Source organism: Mobula hypostoma, chromosome 23 (genome assembly GCF_963921235.1).
Source record: "Mobula hypostoma chromosome 23, sMobHyp1.1, whole genome shotgun sequence".
In the NCBI taxonomy this organism is placed as follows: Eukaryota; Metazoa; Chordata; class Chondrichthyes; order Myliobatiformes; family Myliobatidae; genus Mobula; species Mobula hypostoma.
In genome coordinates this window covers 48091444-48106521 of record NC_086119.1, presented here as the reverse complement: position 1 = coordinate 48106521, position 15078 = coordinate 48091444, and the positions used below count along the sequence as shown (strand labels likewise).

Here is a 15078-nt window from a genome sequence, read left to right as displayed (position 1 = left end):
GGCTCCTAGCTCTCTTGTCCAGTCCTGTTTCAGGTTCCCGGTTTTCATGTCCATGTCCTTGCCCTCACCCTGTATCTTAGTCCTGTGCCTAGTACTCCAGTGTCTGTGTCTTGTACTTGGGTCCGTTCCTAGCCACCTCCCTATGACACATAGATGTAAAGACAAAAAAGCCAAGTTGGCACCTCTGAAAAATCTATCACTTTTATAGATAAGATAAAGAAAATTCCTTAGATAGGAATGAACTAGTAAAAAGGCAGCATAATTAAAACAATTATAACACGTGCTAATATGTAGCCAATGGAAAATGAGAAAGGTGATAAATGGTTAGTTTAGCTGCTACAGTGTACTGCCTTCTGCCAGTGAGTGTAAAAAATACATGAGCTTGTTAAAAAGTACAAATCTTATAAAAGGTATTATTTTTTAAAAATCAGTGGTTTCCAACAGAGTCATAGTGATATAGCACAGAACCAGTCCTTTTTCCCAACATATCTATGCCAGCAAAGTTGTCCACCTTGGCTAGTGCGATTTGACTGTGTTTGGACCATATTCAACAACCCTTAAGTCCAATAAACTATGCTTCTGTGCCCCTAGTTCCCACTCAACACTAACACACTCATTGCCATGGGTTCAACACACCATAAACTCCATTAATTACTTTTTTTCTCACTCACCATTAATTCCCTCTGCCAATGTCAATTGCTTGAATCACCAGGAACTGCATCCAATGATTGTGGTTGAACTCACCACAATACAGGTCTAATGACAGAACTACTATATATTTCATTGGAAAGGAATTTAAAGGTTGATAGAGAACAATAATTAAATATCATCAGGGAAAGATTGTTGTGAGTGAGACTTGTATTTTGATGAAATTGTATTATTAGAAGGGAAAAATGCAGTGAAGGGAGAGGCATCATTAGCTTGGTTTTCTGGTGAGTTTGCGATGGGACATTATATGGGTTTTGTGGTGAGACAGACAACTGCCTTTACAAGGGATCATTTCTAATAACAATGTTCTGATAACAAAGCTTGCTTAAAATCAATGAGTCTCTCTGCATTCCCTTCTAATGACTAAGCCTAATCACACCATAAACCTATAAGAGCAAATCTTCTAAAGATCACTGTTTTCTGAAAACAGTCTTCTATTTAATCACAAACCAGACCTAATGACAGTTGTGACGAGAATACACATAAAATTAAGATGTTTGCTGGCCTAGGTTAGCATCAGTGACATCAGCAAGTGGTCTGCCACCTGTCCTCAGGGGAAGGAGAGATAAGGAACAATGGAGCAGCGTCTGGAGATGTGTAATGAAGGGACGGGGGAGAGAGAGCTGTCTGGAGCGGCTCCCCCCTTTGAACCCTGAACTGTTTGAAGTGATGGACAGGCGATACCCCAGCAGGGGGATAAAAAGGGACCGGTTCGCTAAGGCAGGACACACGCCACCCGAGGTAACGAGACCCTGGAAGCGGTACGCTTCTCACGAGTCGGTGGGAAGTACCAGACAACGGCCAGGGTGGAAAGGTACGATCAGCGGGAACCCGGTGTGTGTCCGCCCTTGCCTGGGTGCCGGGTTCACTGCAGAGGATCGACCGCATCTGGAGAAGGGGTCACAGTCGGTGACCTCAGGTGACATCACAAAGGACTCGCCCGAAAGCTGCTTGTGAGCCATATCATCGGTCTGTGAGTGAAGCCGTGTCTGAATGATCAGTTGTTCCTGTTCTCTCTCTCTCTTCCCCCACGTTGTCCATCGCCATGGCAACGACTACTGCGAACTGAACTACTAAACTGGACTGAACTTTGAGTCACTTTGAAATTTGGTCATTTACCCCTAGACAACGATAGAGCTTGATTGATGCTGTTATCTTAATTCTGTGCACATGTGTGGTTATCATTGCTGAACTGTTGCATTTATTATCCTTTCGATTACTGTGTTGCTTGTTTCTTTAATAAAACTTTCTTAGTTCTAGTACTCCAGACTCCAACTGAGTGATCCATTTCTGCTGGTTTGGCAACCCAGTTACGGGGTACGTAACACAGTGATCTGAAGACAGCGCATCTGTTAGCTTTCCAACCCACCAGAAACATCATGAATGTAATGCTGAGGCTTTATAAGGTATTGGTCAGGTCACACTTGGAGTATTATGATGAGTTTTGGGTCCCTTATCTAAGAAATGATGTGCAGGCATTGGAGAGGATACAAAGGAGGTTCACAAGAATGATCCAGGAATGAAAGGGTTAACATATGAGGAGAATTTGATAGCACTGGGCCTGTACTCGCTGGAGTTTAGGAGAATGGGGGTGGGGGGGATCTCATTGAAACCTATCCGATATTTCTTTCTTTTCCAATATTTTTATTAAATTTCATATACACAAATACAGAATTCATAAGGATACTTATTATAAATCAAAATAAGGTAGCACAAAATGCACTATATATAAATCACACTGATACAATTGCGATATCCCATATTCATGATCAATCAAATAAAATTAGTTGAATTATGAAATACAATAATATGGTTAATTATATTATTTAAAAAATCTACACCCACTACCAAGACAAAGCTGGTGGGTAAAAAAAAACAAGAGAAAAAAAAGAGTACTTTACCATATAGTGTTTTATAATAATAGCCCAGATCTATATTCTATTAACAATAACAATTCAAAGATTTTTTAAAATAGTTCAGAAAGGGTCCCCATAGCATTTGAAAATCTTGGTTGGAATCAGAAATCAAACAACGAAACTAAATTCAAACATGACATAACATTGCATAACCATTGAGCATGTGCAGTGGGGGGGACAACCTCCTTCCATTTAAGCAAGATCGCCCTCCTCGCCATAAGAGAAATAAGAGCCAGTACCCGCAGATGAGAAGGCTCCAAAATTATCGCTCTTTCCACAACAATACCAAATAAGGCAGTCAAAGGATTCGGATTAAAATTAACTTTTAAACGTACAGAAAAAGTTTGGAATACATCTTTCCTGTATTTTTCAAGGCTCGAACATGACCAAAACATATGAATTAATGAAGCCTCTCCATTTTTACATCTGTCACAATAAGGAGATATATCTGCAAAAAAACGAGAGAGCTTGTCTTTAGACATATGAGCCCTCTGTACCACTTTAAATTGTAGGAGGGAATGACAAGCACATAATGATGAAGAATTATCCATTTTGAAAATAGCCCTCCAGGTCTCATCAGATAATGAAGTCTGTAAATCCTTTTCCCAATCTTTTTTAATTTTGTCTAAAGGAGCCATTCTCAGTCCCAACAACAGACCATAAATATAAGATATTGAGCCATTATCAAAAGGTTTCAAATTAAAAATTACATCTATTATGTTCTTATCCGGGGTGGTAGGAAATATATGTAGTTTAGATCTTAAAAAAATCTCTAATCTGTAGATATTGAAAAAAGTGGGTATTTGTTTAGTTATATTTCACTGAGAGCTACTGAAAAGAAGAAAGAATCCCTCCAACAAACAGATCCTGAAATCATTCAATGCCTAATCTATCCCATTCTCTAAAAAACAGATCGGTCGTAGATGGTTTAAAAGAAAATTAGAAAAAATAGGACTAGAAAGAGAAAATCTCAATAAACTGAAATAGTTTCTAAACTGTAGCCAAATCCTCAAACTGTCAGTTAATTTATTTAAAGATAAAGGAAGAGAGGATCCAAGAAGACAAATAATAGTAAATTTCTTAACAGAGTTGGCTTCCAAAAAGACCCATATTGGACAATCCTCATGATTAATATAATATAACCAGAATGTAAGATTTCATATGTTAATTGCCTAATAATATAACCTAAAATTGGGTAGAGCAAGGCCTCCATTCTTTTTAATTTTTGAAGGTGGGCTTTATTTAATCTGGGTTTTCTGGTCTTCCATATATAGGAAGAAAGAATCAAAAAAAGACTTAGGAATAAAAACAGGTACGGCTTGAAAAAGGTATATAAATTATTTTGACCAATCAATAATAAAGAGAGAGGCAACCAATTAGAAAGTGTATTGTTAAAATGTGAGTATCGATTTTTAATAAATCCTGTCTGATCATCAGATATTATAGAAGGTATAATATTCTCGAGTCTACAGGCCAAAACTTTAGATAGGACCTTAGTATCAACATTGAGTAAAGAGATTGGTCTATATGAAGAGCGTTCAGTGGGATTCTTATTCTTTTTAAGAATAAGCGAAATAGAAGCTTCATAAAAAGACTTTGGCAACTTACACACCTTGAAGGAATCAGTAAGGGTAGAACATGATAGTGTAATAGTGTTGGCGCGTGGCCAAGTGGTTAAGGCAACGGTCTAGTTATCTGAAGTTCAGTAGTTCGAGTCTCAACTGAGGCAGCGTGTTGTGTCCTTGAGCAAGGCACTTAACTACACATTGCTCTGCGACGATACCGGTGCCAAGCTGTATCGGCCCTAGTGCCCTTCCCTTGGACAACATCAGTGGTATGGAGAGGGGAGATTTGCAGCATGGGCAACTGTCTGTCTTCCATACAACCCTGCCCAGGCCTGCACCCTGGAAACCTTCCAAGGCACAAATCCATGGTCTCATGAGACTAACGGATGCCTATTAGAACATAAATAACATATAAGCAATGAAGAAAAAGCCTTATAAAATTCTCCAGAGAATCCGTCGGGTCCTGACATATAGCCTCAGTGATTTCCTCCTGAGAAATAGGTTGATCCAACTGCTTTCGATATTCAACCAAAAGTCTAGGAATATTTAATTAGTCTAAAAAGTTGTTCATTGCAATATTATCTTTAACAAAATCAGAACTATACAGTTTAGAATAAAATTCTCTAAAAGAGTCATTTATTTCAAAATGGCCAGTTGTCAAATCACCATTTGTTTTGCAAATTTCTTTAATTTGCCGTTTAGCTATAAAGGTCTTCAACTGATTAGCCAATAGTTTACCAGTTTTTTTCCATGTATATAGAATTGGCTTCTATCTTTTAAAAGTTGGCTTTCAATTGGATACGTTATAAGAAGTTTAGTATTTAGTATATTTAGTTTTAATTTCAATACATCTTTTGTATAGTTCAAGGTCTGGTGCCAAAGCATATTTCTGGTCTAATTGTTTTAATAGATTAACTGTCAGTTCTCTCTTTATTAGCTTTTTTCTTAATATATGCAATATTGGAGATAATTTGTCCTCTAATATATGCCTTGAATGTATCCCAAATGATAAGACTAGGAGGCTCTTCCAATGCATTTTCTTCAAAAAAAGAGTAATTTGATTCTCCAGAAAATTTAGAAAGTCCTTATCAGATAACAAAGTTAAATTAAGATGCCATGATCTATTCATATGAGTGAAACCAGGAAGATTTAAAGATAAAAATACAGGAGAATGGTCAGATATGGCTATTTCTTTATATTCAATGGATTGAACTGATGGAATCATTTGACTATCAAAAAAAAATAATCAATCCTGGTATAGGAATGATGGATATGAAAGAAGAATGAATACTCCCTTTCTGACGGGATAAAAAAAAGCCAGACATCAACAATAACACATTTTGTTAGAAAGGATTGAATAAATAAAGCTGATTTATTAGGTGTGGCTGATTTAGGAGAAGAATAATCTAATACTGGGTCTAGACAACAATTAAATTCTCCTCCCATCACTAAAGAATAAAGACTCAAATCTGGCAGGAATGAAAAGAAACGCTTAAAAAATCCTGGGTCATCCACATTAGCAAACACAATTAATTTCTTATCTAGTTTCCCTGACACTATGACAAATCACCCATTCGGGTCAGAGACAACTTTATGTTGAACAAAAGAAATTGTATTGTCTATAAAAATCAAGACCCCTCAAGATTTTTCTCTGAATAAAGAATGAAATTGTAAACCCCTCCACCAATTAAAAAGCCGTGCGTTGTCACAACTACATACATGCGTTTCTTGTAGAAAAATAATGAGGGCCCTTAACTTTTTAATATAAGTAAAAATCTTATTCCGTTTCACAGAATGATTTAACCCTTCCACATTAAAAATAAGTAAATTAATATTTCGATCCATTTTAAACCCTAAAGACAACCCTCCCAAAGAAATCCTGCTGGCAAAACTCCAATCATTCAAGGTTATTATGTTCCTACCAAGAGAAAACAGACAAAATAAACTTAGGTCAGAAATCCAAAACGTAAGAGGATTCATTTTAACAATTTCAAAAATTATATATATAGAAAAACCTCAACAAAGTGATAAAAAATATCAAAGAAAATATCTAAATAAACGGTCAAATCGTAAGTTCATTAAAACCTTATTCTATCCGACATTGGAAACCGGCATAAGCACCAGCCTGAAGGGCCACAAGGCTCGTGACAGACTTTAACTAATCTACCCAATATTAAAAAGATAATTGCTCTTGTAAGAGATATAACGCAATTAATCTGCTTTCAAAAACTTCTGTGCGTGTTCAACTGATCCCAGCCATTTCTGCACACCATTTTTCTGAATGATTCTAAGTCATGCGGGGAAGCAAAGGGAGGGCTTAAACCCTTTGTTATAAAGCAGTGACATAACCTCTTTATACTTGACATGTTCAGCCATAACCTCCGGTGTATAATCTTCCATGAATCTGATCATCTTCCCGTTGTAATCGATCATTCCTACTCAATGGGTATGACGGATTAAAAGCTCCTTAGTATGAAATCCATGAAAACATAAAATAACCGACCTAGGTCGCTCCCCCGACTTTGGTTTCAGTGCCAGTGACTTGTGGGCGCAGTCCGATTTAGACACAGGCGGCAATAAATCAGGGAATAGCTGCTTCAGAAAGCTTGCAAAGAACTCTGTGGGGTGGGCACCTTCAATTGAATCTTCAAGACTCAGAATACGTAGATTGTTCCTTCTGCTTCAGCTTTCCAGGTTGGTAATCTTCTTTGTTAATTTTTCATTAGATAATGATATTTTTTGCAGAGCGTCCTTATGTCTTCTAATTCCACTTCCAGTATCGACAAAGTTTTTTTATTCTCCTTAATTCGTTTATCATGTTCAATTAGAGTTTGTTGAATAGTGTCCAACTTGACGTTAAGATGTTGAAATTCCTCAGAAAATTCTGTTCTTTGTTTTTTATGGAAATCTCCAATTGATTCCAAAATGGTTGGAGGCTCATCTTCTTTTTCTTTTGCAGAGGCTTTAGTCTTTAATAGAGCAATATTGAGATTTATAATAAGGTTTCAAAAAACTGGTAGGAAACAAAAAGATAGATAAGGTAGGAGCAAGTTTAAAAAGATGTTACTCCATCAGCTGCCAGCAGGGCTCTCATCTGATATTGAAATGCCTAGATAGAGTGGATGTGGAGAGGATGTTTCCTATAGTGGGAGAGTCTAGGACCAGAAGACACAGTCTCAGAATAGAGGGATATCCATTTAGAACAGAGATAAAGAGGAATTTCTTTAGCCAAAGAGTGATGAATCTGTGGAATGGATTGCCACAGATGGCTGTGGAGGCCAAGTCATTGAGTATATAGGGAGGTTGATGGGTTCTTGATTAGTTAACACATCAAAGGTTATGGGGAGAAGGCTGGTGAATGGGGCTGAAGGGGATAGTAAATCGGCCATGATGGAATGGCAGAGCAGATTCAATGGCCGAATTGCCTACTTCTGCTCCCATGTCTTATGATCACACACAAATGCAGTGATCTTGCCTAATAACAGTGCTCCAACTCACTGCACGCCATCTGTTATTTCACCATAAATGGAATCTGTTTCAATTCTCCATCTCAGGACAATTCCCTTCTAATGACAGTGCTATGACTATCACAAATCTCTTCTAATGTGTGTTCCGCTACTCACTAGGAGCTTGCTCCCTAATTCACTCTTTCCCAAGACAGTGCTGCAATTTGACACCAACATTTTCGAAAGGCTGTGCTCTTTTTCACCACATGTTTGCTCATTAACAACCCTTACAGAAACAGCATGCAAACACATAACAAATTCTTTCTGATGGTGGTGTTCTAATGCATCACAAAGTATTTCTACTGACGGTGTCTACTTCCTGCTCTGAACTTTGTATTCAGCTTATGGTAACAATCTGACATCAATCAAGTACTTTTCTCTCTCCTCTTTTTTCCTCCCTCTATTTTTTGTCATCTAGTAACTTTTTGCTGTAATTTTGGGTCCTTTCTCGCTTACAGATAACTACAGTGAAGGGGAAACATTTTTATCTTAAATGTCTCCTATTGATCAACTATAGTTTTGACTACCAAATTTTGGTGACAGTATATTAGGGCTAAATCCACAACTTCTCTTAAAAATTGGCCCATTTTCAGTTGGCTAATTATCTCTGAAGAGTCTATATTCTTTCCCCAGGTATAGTCATCCTTTATTGATCCTGGGGGAAATTGGTTTTCGTAACAGTTGCACCATAAATAATAAATAGTAATAAAACCATAAACAGTTAAATAGTAATATGTAAATTATGCCAGGAAATAAGTCCAGGACCAGCCTATTGGCTCAGGGTGTCTGACCCTCCAAGGGAGGAGCTGTAAAGTTTGATGGCCACAGGCAGGAATGACTTCCTATGACGCTCTGTGTTGCATCTCGGTGGAATGAGTCTCTGGCTGAATGTACTCCTGTGCCCAACCAGTACATTATGTAGTGGATGGGAGACATTGTCCAAGATGACATGCAACTTGGACAGCATCCTCTTTTCAGACACCACCGTCAGATTATCACGATATTATGAAGGCTGTTGCTTGATGGTGCCCTAGATATCTGTTCCACTTGCTCTGTATCAAGACCAACAGCAGTGCTAGTCTTGGGCCAGAAACAAATTAATTGAGAAACTCTTCTGAACAGAGTGCATAAACTTCTGCGTCTCATTGCCTCTTACTTTGCTGCTGTACCACTCTATCTGCAGACATTTGAATTTCTCCATTATCTCTACTCTTTAACAGATGAAGGCTTATGTAATACCCTTACAAATAAGTAATCTTCCCATCATCTGCTACCTTCATGGATAATGCTCTAGGAGTGTAATTGCATATTGTCATCTCTTAATTCTAAGCAGATAGATTTTGTTCTTTTTCTCTCCTGCACAACTGGAGAAACTCAGTTATTCAGACAGCCACCCTCCTTTCTCTCCGTGCCCATAGCTCCTGAACTCCTTGCATGCAGGGATATTCAGAATCAATTCCTGCCCTTTCTCCAACCGTCTCTCTTACTACTACAAGGTCATAATCCCATGAGGTGAATGGTACCTTATACTCACCGATTTTATTTGCATGCCTTATATCTTATACCTCCATTTACTCCCTTTTAAGTTGGTCCTGTCCAAAGGGCAGAAATAACATGAACTTCTGGAGTCATACCTGCAACCACAGAAATGCCCCCAACTACCCTAATTATAGAATCCCCATATAACTAATGCCACCTTAACCTTTTCCATTCCTTGCTGTACAGTTGAACCACTCATGGTGTTGCTGTCTTGACCCTGGCTGCACTTCCCAGGTGAAGATCATTTCCTATTATTACTTAAAACTGAAGAATAGTTACGGAGTAGGGGTCATCTGAACTACCTCTGTGCTCTTCCTGTTCAGCCTGGAGGTCACTTATTCCCCCTTTGTCTGCATCCTTTGTACTCTATGATGACCATCTCCTGAATTGTGCTACCCACAAAACATGAAGCTTTACAGATAGACATTAGAAGCATAAATTATTGCTCAAGTTCCAAAGCCCAGAACTCACCCTCCTCTTACCTAAAGCCCCGATACATCTCTGTTCATTCTGGCTGCGGAAAGGGCCCCGAAGTTCCTGAAGACCAGAGGATGGGTAGTCCATGGGGCTGAATTGTCCTACAATGGCTCTCCATTTACAGTAAACATTCGTTTAAACTCACTGGCATCAGTTCCACCCGTCCCTTTTAACCAACGGGACTTGGATGACAATATCTGACTATTGTAAACCCCTTGCCATGTCATCTCCCACTCACATCACACCCCTTCTTTTGATAACTAATAAACTCAATGTATATTTGAGCTCCATAATAGCATAGTGGTTAGCACAACACTGTCGCAGCTCGGGGCATTCCAGGTTCAATTCCGGCACTGTTCTGTAAGGAGCCTCTGTACATCTTCCCCATGGAATGGAAGGGTTTTCCCCTGGTTCTCTGGTTTCCTTCCACAGTCCAAATACATACCAGATAGGTTGTTGTGAAGTGTCCTGTGATTAGGTTAGGGTTAATTGGGGTTGTGAGGTTTTTGCTGGGGCAGCATGGCTTGAAGAGCCAGAAGGAAGAAGGGCCTACTCCACATGGTATTGCTAAATAAATAAAATTCTGATCGAATGACAATGTTCTAACTCCCCACAAACCTTATCCAATGAAATACTGTAACTCAGCACAAGCTCATTTGAATGGCTGTGTAAAGACAATGACCCATCCGATGGCACTGGTCAGAGTCACAGAGTCACAGAGTTGAAAGCACAGAAATAGGCCCTTTGGCCTACTGTGCCTGTGCCCACCTGTTTGCCTATCCACGCTGATTCCATTTGCCCATATTAGCACTGTCACCTTCTATGCCTATTTAGGGGCCTGTCTAAATGCCTCTTTAACTGATTCCGCCATTTCCTCTGACAGCACATTCCAGATATCAGTCAGAACCAGATCAGGTCTATTATCACCGGCATGTATTGTCAAATTTGTTAACTTAGCAGCAGCAGTTCAATGCAATACATAATATAGAATGAAAAAAATCATAATAATAAATAAGTAAATCAATTACATTATACATATATTGAATAGATTAAAAATCCTGCAAAAAACAGAAATAATATATATTAAAAAGTAGATAGTGTTCAAGGGTTCAATGTCCATTTAGGAATCGGATGGCAGAGGGGAAGAATCTGTTCCTGAATCACTGAGTGTGTGCCTTCAGGCTTCTGTACCTCCTTCCTGATGGTAACAGTGAGAAAAGGGCATGCCCTGGGTGCGGGAGGTCATTAATAATGGACGCTGCCTTTCTGAGACACTGCTTCTTGAAGATGTCCTGGGTACTTTGTAGGCTAGTACCCAAGATGGAGCCGACTAAATTTACAACCCCCTGCAGTCCTGTGCAGTAGCCCCTCCATACCAGACAGTGATGCAGCCTGTCAGAATGCTCTCCACGGTACATCTATAGAAGTTTTTAAGTGTATTTGTTGACATACCAAATCTCTTCAAATTCCTAATGAGGTATAACTGCTGTCTTACCTTCTTTATAACTGCATTGATATGTTGGGACCAGGTTAGGTCCTCAGAGATCTTAACACCCAGCAACTTGAAGCTGCTCACTCTCTCCACTTCTGATTTCTCTATGACGATTGGTATCAGTCATTTTCTGTATTAAAAACTTTCCTCTCAGATCCTCTTTAAAACTTTTCCTTAACCCTTTACCATCTTGTTTTTAATACCTCTAGTATGGAAACATGATTTTACCTATATAGTCTATGCCTTTCATAATCATATATTCTTCTTACAGGTCACACCTCAGCCCTCAGTGTGCCAATTGATGACAAACAGCACCCAAAGAAATTGGGCTAACAAACAACCTTCACTTTTAATAGCTCACAACAAACACCCTTTTAATATATAGGATCCAGCTTCACAGAGACATTTTCTAATATATAGGATCCAGCTTCACAGAGACATTTTCTAATGTATAGGATCCAGCTTCACTCAGATCCTTTCCATTATATAGGGTCTAGCTTCACACAGACGCTTTCTAATGTACAGGATTCAACTTCACACTGACCCTTTCCATTATATAGGGTCTAGCTTCACACAGACGCTTTCTAATGTACAGGATTCAACTTCACACTGACCCTTTCCATTATATAGGGTCCACCTTCTTATGTACAGGGTCCACCCTCACACAGGCCCTTTTCAATGTATAGGGTTCAGTTTCACACAGACCCTTTCCAATGTATAGAGTTCAGTTTCACACAGACCTTTTCTAATGTATAGGGTCCAGCTTCACACTGACCCTTTCCAATGTATGGGGTTCGATGTCACACAGACCCTTTCCAACGTATAGGATCCAGCTTCACACAGACCCTTTCTAATGTATAGGATTCACCTTCACACTGACCCTTTCCATTATATAGGCTTCAGCTTCACACAGACCCTTTCTGATGTTTAGGGTTCAGCTTCAAACAGACCCTTTCCAATGACAGTGTCCTAACTCATCCTTCAAATCAGAGAACCCAGACATATAATAAACTCTTCTCTCCACAGCTTTTTAAGTGATGGAGATTTAACTCACAACAGACTTGCAGACCTTGTTCTAATCACTTTGCTCCAACTGAACGCAGACCCTAACATCACCAGACCGTGTCTTGTCAGATCAGTTTGAATCACCACAAACCCCTTCTACTGACAGTGCTCTGGCTGACAGCAAATCCCCTTCTGTGGCAATAATCAAACCGAGCCTCTGACAGTGTCTAATTCTCCGTAAACCTTCTGATGGCAGTGCTCAAACTCACCATGAACTACCTCAAGTACCTGTTACAATCTCCACAGAGCCCTTATAACAAATGTGTATTAACTCATTATACTGCTCCATAATGAACTCAATCTAGGCTTAAACCACATTGTAGACTGTGATAACCATATTTTAATTTGAAACTGTAAATAGTGTGTCTTACGAAGTCCCAAATATTGTTTAATGGTGTTTTGCTGTGATATGTGTACGTGCGTATATATAAATGAAGTGATTCAAGTGGCTTAAAAGCTGAAAATACTGGAGGCCAGCCAGAACTGTACTCTGAACTTACTAAAATCCCCACTACTTTCACTGTAAATATCCTTCAAATGACAGGGCTCCAGCCTCAGTGCTTCCTTTCCATCACAGACTCTACTGCTGTTCACTATAAGACTTATTTAATACCAGCTCTCTGACTCTCTTAATCCTTTCCTCATCGCAACTCTTTAATACACTGTGAACTCCCTCCTAACTATGGTGCTCAGCTTACTGCTAACCCTGTTTTATGGCTGTGCTCTAACTCGCAACACTATACTACCGATAGCAAAGTTCAAGCGTGCCACAAAACCCTTTTAGTAACAATTATTAAATTATTGTAAAATACCATCAAATGACAGTTCTCATCACAAGTGCTTTCCCTACTCACCCTACGCCCTTTCTAATGATAGTGCAAAACTTCTTCGAATCGAAACACAGGATGCTGGAAATCTTGAGCAACATGCAGAAAATGCTGCAGGAACTCAGCAAGAGAGGCAGCCTTTATGGAGGGGAATGAACAGTTGTTATTTTGGGTTTCGGGCCTCCATCAGAACTGGAAAGGAAGGGGACAGAAGCCAAAATAAAGAGGGAAAGGGGGGAAAGAGTACAAGTTAGCAGGTGAAGTGAAACCAAGTGAGGGGAAGGTGAGTGGGTGGGGTGGAATAAGTGGTCTAACTCACCAAAATCAACTTTTGAAGACATTAATTTGCTAAATCACCATAAATCCCTTCTAGTGACAATATTCCAACACATTCCATACTGAAACACCTCCCATAACTGGAACACTAACTCACCAAAATACTGTCTACTTTCAGCTCACCAACTCACCAGAACCTTTTCTCATAGTAGCTATCTAACTTAATGTGTGTTCTCCGAAAGGTAGAGGTCACTGGAATCCTCTCCAAAGAGTGCTCAGACACACTGCAAAAACCATAGCAATGCAAAGATTGGGGGAGACACTCTCATCTCCATACCGAACAATAAATTCAAGCAGCTCTTCGGGTCTTGATATTTTCATGTTGACCCACCTCGATAGCAACATTCTACAATCCAAAATTTCTTCATATAGCTGCTGTCCATCAACATCAGAGCTGTACAATTCACCCAAGTTTTCGCACTTCTTCTTTAGGTCGTTACTGTCGGCACCATAACACAGTGCCTCGACGTCGAGAAGGAACCCAAACTTGGCGTCAGTGTCATGCAAAGGAGTGAACCTTTCGTCCATTTCTCTGTGAAGACGGTCGAGTGTTCCCTTCATGACTCTTTCCAGTTCTTCCTTAGCTGTTAACACAGCATCTCTCGAGTTCTCATCAGCCATTCGTTTTTCATCTCTGACGTCTTTCAACTTCAATATTCCATTCTTAACAGAGACTAATTCCTTCTTCAAGTGACTCACTGACCAACACTTCTCTTTCATCATAAAAATGATCTCGGAGGGCTTTCAAATCCAGGGCAGCATCGTGGAAGTTCATGCTAGGATTCTGCAGCCTCTTTTGAATACGGTCAATGTGAATGAGTACTTCGTTCAAAAGTCCTAGCAAAATCAGAAAATCGTAACTCAACATGTGGTTGTACAGCTGCCTTGCATCACTTCTTGTTTCACTGGTCTTGTTTTCATTGTCTATCATGTCCTGGACAACTTGAAGTATCTCCTCAAGGTACTTGTTGATGGGCTTCACTGCTTCTTTCCTTGCACTCCACCTGGTTTCGGACTCCAACTTAACAACCACAGGCATGGCATTTTTGAGTTTTTCCTAGCGCTGTGTTGAACGAGAGAAAAACACGTAGAGAGCTTCGATGGTTCCAAAAATCATGACCATCATTGTATCCTGCTTGGCTGTATGTACACCCACCAGGTTGAGTGAGTGATTGTCGCAATTCACAAACACTGCCAGGTTGTTTTTCTCACTTATTCTTTGATGAACACCACTTCTGTGTCCAGCCATCACAGCAGCGTTGTCATAGCACTGTGACCGACAATCTTATAGCTCCATTTTGTCCTTCACTAGCTTTTTCAAGATGTCTTCAACCAAGCTCTCAGCATTCTTTCTGCCTTATCTGGATAAAACCAAGGAAGGACTCTCTAACTCAGAATGTTTTCCTCTCAAAATCAACATCCACATACCTCACTACTTCTGACATCTGCTCACGGTGTGCCCGATCAGGAGTTGAGTCGAACATGAGACCATAGTACTTGGCTTTACGAATGCTTCTCAGTAAACTCTGGTGAACGGTGGATGCCATCATGTGGATGAATTCGTTCTGGACACCTGGTGGAAGATAAGATGTGGATCCAGGATGACTTCCCAAATGAGTGAGGTGTTCTTTTATGATGGAGTCAAAG

General features: G+C 39.6%; 1 protein-coding gene across 1 annotated transcript in view; it reads right to left on the bottom strand.

Annotated features, from left to right (window-relative positions):
- The window catches only part of LOC134337012 (scavenger receptor cysteine-rich domain-containing group B protein), a 61759-nt gene extending 51961 nt beyond the window's left edge, over window positions 1–9798 (bottom strand). The window contains exon 1 of the mRNA XM_063031755.1: window positions 9706–9798. Coding sequence (XP_062887825.1) covers window positions 9706–9798 — 93 coding nt within the window. The remainder of the gene's footprint in view (window positions 1–9705) is intronic.
- Window positions 9799–15078: the final 5280 nt, after the last annotated feature.